This window comes from Sinocyclocheilus anshuiensis, unplaced genomic scaffold, assembly GCF_001515605.1.
Source record: "Sinocyclocheilus anshuiensis isolate Anshui unplaced genomic scaffold, SAMN03320099.WGS_v1.1 scaffold60, whole genome shotgun sequence".
Classification (NCBI taxonomy): domain Eukaryota; kingdom Metazoa; phylum Chordata; class Actinopteri; order Cypriniformes; family Cyprinidae; genus Sinocyclocheilus; species Sinocyclocheilus anshuiensis.
The window spans coordinates 719,624-727,363 of NW_015554068.1; the positions used below are offsets into that span (position 1 = coordinate 719,624).

Consider the following 7,740-nt stretch of genomic DNA (forward strand, 5'->3'; position numbering starts at 1 on the left):
CACTCCTGAAATTTGTGTGGTGCTCAATATGGGCAGTGTTGGTATATTTTTCCATGTCCATATAGTGTCAGGTGTCAGTTGAGCCAAAACCTCTCTTTTTTTTCTTGTTAGGTATTTATTGTTTGTGTCTCATGTTCTTCATAAAACATGTTGCTCCTTGTACTTATATTTGATCTCCATATAAATCACATTTGAACAATGAAAGCAACCGTTTCAATGGAAATCTTGTAGTTAAGTTGACCGGTGTTCCCAGAGTATTGGATTCCACACGGGAAAACTTGGGTTACACAAGTTAACAGTTTAGGCTCAGATTATTTTACATTAAGTGATGACTAAATTAAACAATAGAGTGAAGTGGGTATTTATGAGTAGTAATGTAATCTCAAAGGCTTTAAGACAATCAATGGAGATGATATGTAAGAAAAAAAACTATTATAAATGCAAATATAAAGATGTTTGACTTGAGATAAGGGAACACTTTAATGTGTCTTTATTTGTTGACTCTCTCATTCAGTCGTTTGTTCTTGTTTTTACTGGAACAGATGTCAAGCAGTATGAAGAACAGCTGCAGGACAGCTGAGTGTTTCGTGACGTCAAACCATAATGTCTGGAGATTGACTAAGACATCTTTACATATGCATTAACATTTAATTTCAATTATCTGATGTGAAGGGTACGTGGTTTAACAAATTACACTTATACTGTTATTACCAAGTAATATAAGCAAGCGATCATTTCTTTATAATCAGAATTGGGTTCCATTCTGCTTAAATCAATTATCATAATTTGGACATACATACATTTAATTTAGCAGACACTTTTATCCAAAGCGACTAACATAAATGTGTTTTCCTCTGGATGTAAATTAGATTTCCTGACAATCTCATTTGTACCAATTCTCTTTGGCCGTCTGGGTGGTTGTTAGGGCATTCTGAGTTGTTCCTATGTGGTTGCTAGGATCGGGGCTGTTGTTGGGTAGTGGTTAACAGTAGTGATGCACCGATACCACTTTTTCCAGTACTCGCCCGATACCGATACTTTTATTTTTGGTACTTGCCGATACCGAGTACCTTAATGGAGCTGTTTAAAGTAGCCATGTGATAACAAACCAATCGGTGCAGACGCGATTCAATACGTGTGTCCTTCTTCTATGTGAAATAATCATAAATAACAGTTTATGCTGTTTGGTTGTGGCCTCGAATGTCGTAGTTGTAAGCTGTAGTCCCGGCTGGCCCGTTTAGATCTTGCGTGCGCAGTGGAAATGTGGCTAATAATTTCTGAATTCTGACTGGCATATAACGATCAAATCAAACAAACGTAAACGGGCAAAGGCGGGGCCCATGGGCTGCAGCCCACTCAAGCCCAATGGTAAGTCCGGCCATATATATATATTAAATTAAATTAATGCATTTAGTAGACGCTTTTATCCAAAGCGACTTACAGTGCATTCAGGCTATACATTTTTTATCAGTATGTGTGTTCCCTGGGAATTGAACCCACGACCTTTGCGCTGCTACTATATTTAATAATATAGTATTTCTTAAATTAATATTGGTGTATATTTACACAGAATTGTATTTACAGAGAAGAAATATGCACTCCTGAAATTCAAATTTTGTGTGGTGCTCAATATGGGCAGTGTTGGTATATTTTTCCATGTCCATATAGTGTCAGTTTTTCTGAGAGCCAAAACCTCTCTTTTTTTTCTTGTTAGGTATTTATTGTTTGTGTCTCATGTTCTTCATAAAACATGTTGCTCCTTGTACTTATATTTGATCTCCATATAAATCACATTTGAACAATGAAAGCAACCGTTTCAATGGAAATCTTGTAGTTAAGTTGACCGGTGTTCCCAGAGTATTGGATTCCACACGGGAAAACTTGGGTTACACAAGTTAACAGTTTAGGCTCAGATTATTTTACATTAAGTGATGACTAAATTAAACAATAGAGTGAAGTGGGTATTTATGAGTAGTAATGTAATCTCAAAGGCTTTAAGACAATCAATGGAGATGATATGTAAGAAAAAAAACTATTATAAATGCAAATATAAAGATGTTTGACTTGAGATAAGGGAACACTTTAATGTGTCTTTATTTGTTGACTCTCTCATTCAGTCGTTTGTTCTTGTTTTTACTGGAACAGATGTCAAGCAGTATGAAGAACAGCTGCAGGACAGCTGAGTGTGTCGTGACGTCAAACCATAGTGTGTCTTGGAGATTCTAAGATGTCTTAACATATGCATTAACGTTTCATTTCAATTAGCTGATTAAAGTGAAGGGTGCTTAGTTTAATAAGTTATTATAACCCAAGTAACACAAGTGAGTGATCGTATAATTCTAATCAGATTTGGGTTCCATTCTGTCTAAATTAATTACCATAATTTTAATTTAGCAGACATTTTTTATCCAAAGCGACTTGCAAATGAGGAAAATAAATGTGTTCTCCTCTGGGTGTAAATTAGATTTTCTGACAATCTAGTATATACTAATTCTCATTGGTCTTCTGGGTGGTTGCTAGGGCATTCTGAGTTGTTCCTATTGTGGTTGCTAGGATATGGGTTGTTGCTCGTGATTGTTACAGTTTTTTGGTAGTTGCTAAGGTGTTCTGGAATGTTTTTAAGTGTTTGTTAAGGCATTATGGTGGTTGCTAGGGTATGTGGGCTGTTGCTGGTGTTTAAGGTGTTCTGGGTGGTTGGTTGGGTGTTTAGTTTGTTGCTAGGGCATTCTGGGTGATTGATATGGTGTTCTGGACGGTTACTTGGGTGTTTTGGGTTCTTGCTAGGTTGTTGTTATGGTGTTATGGATTGTTACAGTTTTCGGGTAGTTGCTAGGGTGTTCTGGAATGTTTTTAGGTGTTTAAGATGTTCTGGGTGGTTGCTAAGGTGTTCTAAGTTGTTGCTGATGCATTCAGGGTGATTGATAGAGTGTTCTGGTTGGTTATTTTAGGTGTTCTGGGTTGTTGCTACAGTGTTTTAGGTGGTTGCTAGGTTGTTCTGGAATATTTTTAGGTGTTTACGGTGTTTTGGGAAGTTGCTAAAAATTCATTCAATTTCATGTGATTGAAAGGGTGTTCTGGATGGTTGGAAAGGTGTTTAGTTTGTTGCTAGGGCATTCTGGGTGGCTGATACGGTGTTCTGGGTGATCGATAGGATGTTTTGGGCGGTTACTTGGGTGTTCTGGGTTCTAGCTAGGTTGTTGCTATGGTGTTGTAGGTGTTATGCTGCAGTGTTTGGGTGGTTGCTATGTTGTTCTGGACTGTTACAATGTTTTGGGTTGTTGCTAGGGTGTTCTGGGACGTTTTTAGGTGTTTAAGGTGTTCTGGGTGGTTGCTAAGGTGTTCTAAATTGTTACTAATGCATTCAGGGTGATTGAAAGGGTGTTTTGGATGGTTGGAAGGATGTTTAGTTTGTTGCTAGGGCATTCTGGGTGGTTAATATGGTGTCCTGGGTGATCAATAAGATGTTTTGTGCGGTTACTTGGGTGTTCTGGGTTCTAGCTAGGTTGTTGCTATGGTGTTTTAGGCGTTCTGCTGCAGTTTTTCGGTGGTTGCTAGATTGTTCTTGGTTGTTGCTAGTGTTTGGGGTTGTTGCTAGGGTCTTCTAGGTAGTTAGGGTGTGCTGGTGATTGAAAGGGTGTTCTGGGTTGTTGCTACAGTGTTTTAGGTGGTTGTTAAGGTGTTCTGGATTGTTATTGGATTTGGTGTGGTTGCTAGGGTGTTCTGGGATATTTTAGGTGGTTAAGGTGTTTTGGGAGGTTGCTAAGGTGTTCTAAGTTGTTGCTAATGCATTCAGGTTGAGTGATATGTTGTTCTGGATGGTTGGACGTGTGTTTAGTTTGTTGCTAGGGTGTTCTGGATGATTGATATGGTGCTCTGGGATGTTGCTAAGATTTTCTAAGTGGTTATGGTGTTGCTACAGTGTTTTGAGTGGTGGCTAGGACGCTCTGAGTGATTGATGGGGGTTCTGGGTGGTTGGTAGGGTGATTAGTTTGTTGCTAGGTGATTGATAGGACATTCTGGGTGATTGATATGATGTTGTAGGAGGCTGCTAAGGTGTAAAGTGGTAGGTAATTTATAGCGCATTCTTAATGGTTACCTGGGTGTCCTGGGTTGTTACTACAGTGTTTTGGGTGGTTGCTAAGATGTTGTTGGTTGTTGGGGTGTTCAGAGTGTTTGATAGGGTTTTCTGGGTGGTTGCTAAGGTGTTCTGGCTCATTGCTAAGTTACTCAGAGTGGTTGTAGGCGGTTGCCGGGGCATGGCTGTGTGGTTGCTAAGGTTTATTTTTATGTATTTTTTTTGTAAACTGAATTAATTAGAAACATTAATTACGTCTTGACATTTACAATGTCAAGTGTCAACATTTACTGTATTCAATGGCAGTCAATATTATGATCAGACAATGAAAGCAGAGTGTACATTTATTCACTGATTTATTTGATCACATTTACTGATTATATGTTCTTTGTTTCTCTCTTCATTCTATGCATGTCTTCTTTCACTATTTTTTTCTCACTGTCTCCGATAATTAATTTTTTATCAGTCCATTGTGAGGTCTGTCTGTCTTTCTGGCCTCTCTGTCTCACAAATCAAATGGAATTAGTCTTGCCTGTGTTGTATTTGGTGTTACTACTTCCTGCCTGTTGCTGAACTTTACAGACGCATTACTGGAAAATCAATTTTCCTATCTAATGCACACATAGTCAAGGCTCCATATTATCTTTACTTCCTGTTAAGTGGTCCATCTTTTCTATCTCACTGATCGTAATGTTACAAACAAGAAAGTGTGTCTGTTCAGACCACAATCTAATCAGTCAAGACCACTGAAAACATGGCCGTTGAACTCAGAATACGTCATTATCCAACGTGAGATCATTGCTGGAGGGATGAATCTCACCAAATGTCAAAAATATGAATGGCTTGTTTCAACTCGAAATGTATTACATAAAATTACAAATAATTAATTGCAATAAATTGTGTGTATCAATATTAAGCACAAAATCCCCCAGAAATAAATAAAGACATTACATCACTATGGGAGATGACAAAAATCATTAAATAGTAGGGATGTAACGATTAACCGCGAGCCGGTTGAAAATCGATTCAAATATGTGACGATTTAAATCGGTTGAGATAGTAAACAAATCGCGATTCAATTAGGGGTAGGAGTTTATATGGAAAAGTTTAGATGGTATTTTTTCTTTTCATCTTGCCTCTGTATAACGCATATTAAAGTTCATAAGTGCAGCGCTGCTTTGTTTACAGCGGAAACCAAGGAAACGCTTTAAGCGCCACCTGCTGGCAGAGAGTGCATCTGCGTCTCATTCAGCTCGTCTGCTGTTTCGGTTTCATGCAGATATTTTTATGTATAGTTTCACAAAACTGAAGTCAAACCATTCATGTCCAAGCAATAATAACAGGACACATTTAATTTATAATTTGTCTTAAATCTCATTTTGTTAAAAAAAATTATAATAATCGTGAATCGAATCAAATCGTGAGTTGAGTGAATCGTTACATCCCTATTAAATAGATAATAAAATAAAGTTCAAAATAGTTTAATAATTAAAAAAAATATATATTAAACATTTTCCTCAATTCTTAAAAAAGCTATATTAAAACAATACATTATTTTGTTATTTTATGCTTTATTTTTATTTTAATAAAGCATAAATTTAGAACAGGGAAGCAAATTTGAGGTCTTTTACTTCAAATTTGCATGTCTAATATGTCAAAAATGTAATTCTTTCCTCGTCACACGCAGTTAAGAATTACATGAATCATGCAAATGCTAATATATTTTCAATTCAAAATGTCCAAATTTGAGAAAAAAAATAAAACAAGTAGTTTGCATCATTTGCATCGTAAAACAGTTGTCAAATATTAAATGTTTCTCTAATTTCGTATTACCTCGCTCTCTTTCAACTTTAAGCTGACGCCTCGTGATGGAATTCGCGCTCTGCTTCTGTGAACGGTAAACCATGCCTACTTTGATTTGATTGGCCACCTCAATCATTTTGAGCTCCATAAGATGAGGCAGGCTACATTGGAACATTCTCTTGCCATTTACTGTTGCTGTCAGGAACTATTTTTTTAGCAGAAGGACAGCATTTAACCCCCAAGACAGATCAGCCTAAAAATGTCAACTTGTAAACAACAAACGTGTAGAGCGCTGTGTAATGGAGTGCAGCAGTGCAAGAATGTCAAATATTGGGGCCGACAATTTGTTCAGAATTAATCAATGTCTATGGCGGTTTCGGCACTGCATTATTGTAGTACTTTTTGATTTATAGTGAATTAAATAAATGAACAATGAGAATTTTGGTAAAATAATTTCACAGCTTAATGGCCTTAAAAGCAACATTTTCTGTATGGAAAATGTCATTTCTTATTTTTGATGTGGATATTTCTTCACCGTGTGATCCTGATGGTATGCTGCTGCGTCTTTGCTATAGTTTAAAAGACGTGTATTATGTATCTGGTATCTGAATAAGCTGTCTGAAATATGATGATGATTGATCACTTCACAATCCGTAAATGTGAAAAACTTTTACAGCGACTGACTAATTATACTCTTATTCTTTTTAGAAACAACAAAATTCTCCCCTTCACCCTCATTAGGGATAAACGGGTTAACCGCTAATTAGAGTGACTAAACCAGTTCTAAACATGCCGAGTGTGTTTATGATATTCCGTACCTTCTTTTCACCTTCCTGGCAGCCATTCGCATAGAAAGTGAAAAAAAGAGAAGCTTTCAGCAGGAGAAGCCTATCGCCAGAGGAGCATCCAACTTCCTGTAACAGCATCCAAGTTTCTTATCGCGGTCAGGCCAACGGAGACGGTCGTGGGCCTGCGGAACAAAGCTGAGGATTGTGGTTTCAGAGGGCCTTTCAGCCCCTGCAACAGAGTGCCTCTGTAACACAACACACTTGGGCAATAATCACAACAAGTACTTTCATTATCCCACAACCTTCCGAACGCCTGGCGCTCCGCTTTGTTTCTCTTGAACCACGACCACCCTCGCTCAGAGGAAGCAGATAGATGTAAAAACATAGAAGGATGAAGGTGTTTTCGGTCAGTCTGAATTGTGTTTTCAATGTCACGCATGTGATTTGATGCCGTTTTATTGTTGTCGCCGCTTTTGTGTACGTTTTAGTCATAAAACTTAATATTGGCCTGTTTTGCATGAGTGTGCTGTGTAAAATAGACCTGGTAGAGGAAACTAATACAGGTAAAAGTAAAAACGGAGCTAACATATTGATGTTTATACCTATTGTTTGTGATTTTAGGTTTGGTTTGTGCTTTGAAGTCACAAATTGTGAATATTTTTGTACATTAAATATAATAAATTTTATACAAAACTGTTCTGTTGTGTCATACTACAAAATACAAAAAAAAAGGTCATTTAAAAATCTATAAAACAAGTTACTTGTAGCCTTTTATGTATATTGGTTATATAAAACATTCTTTTTTTTATATAATATTTTGCAGAAGATGAGAAGTCCTACTGTGTGTCATGTCTTTTCCTAGTCAGCCTGAACATCTGCGCAAATGAAGCCCACCAGTGCTGAAATCTCAAGTGAACTTACGTCTGTAATGCTTCTATTTTGGGTTCGTTAATCCGCTTTCTTTTATTTGTTCTCTTATTTTACATACCTTCCTTATCTGTTTGTCTCAAATATCTGTTTGAAGTACAGAAGTACTTGGAAAAGCATTTGAATAAATGGTAAATGAATGTAATG

The 7,740-nt window shown here is 37.1% G+C and overlaps 1 protein-coding gene across 1 annotated transcript in view; it reads left to right on the top strand.

The window, feature by feature from the left end:
• Positions 1 to 7,241, top strand: part of armc9 (armadillo repeat containing 9) — a 58,282-nt gene extending 51,041 nt beyond the window's left edge. The window contains exon 25 of the mRNA XM_016460618.1: positions 6,719 to 7,241. Coding sequence (XP_016316104.1) covers positions 6,719 to 6,798 — 80 coding nt within the window. The 3' untranslated portion in view covers positions 6,799 to 7,241. The remainder of the gene's footprint in view (positions 1 to 6,718) is intronic.
• The last annotated feature ends 499 nt before the right edge of the window (positions 7,242 to 7,740 follow it).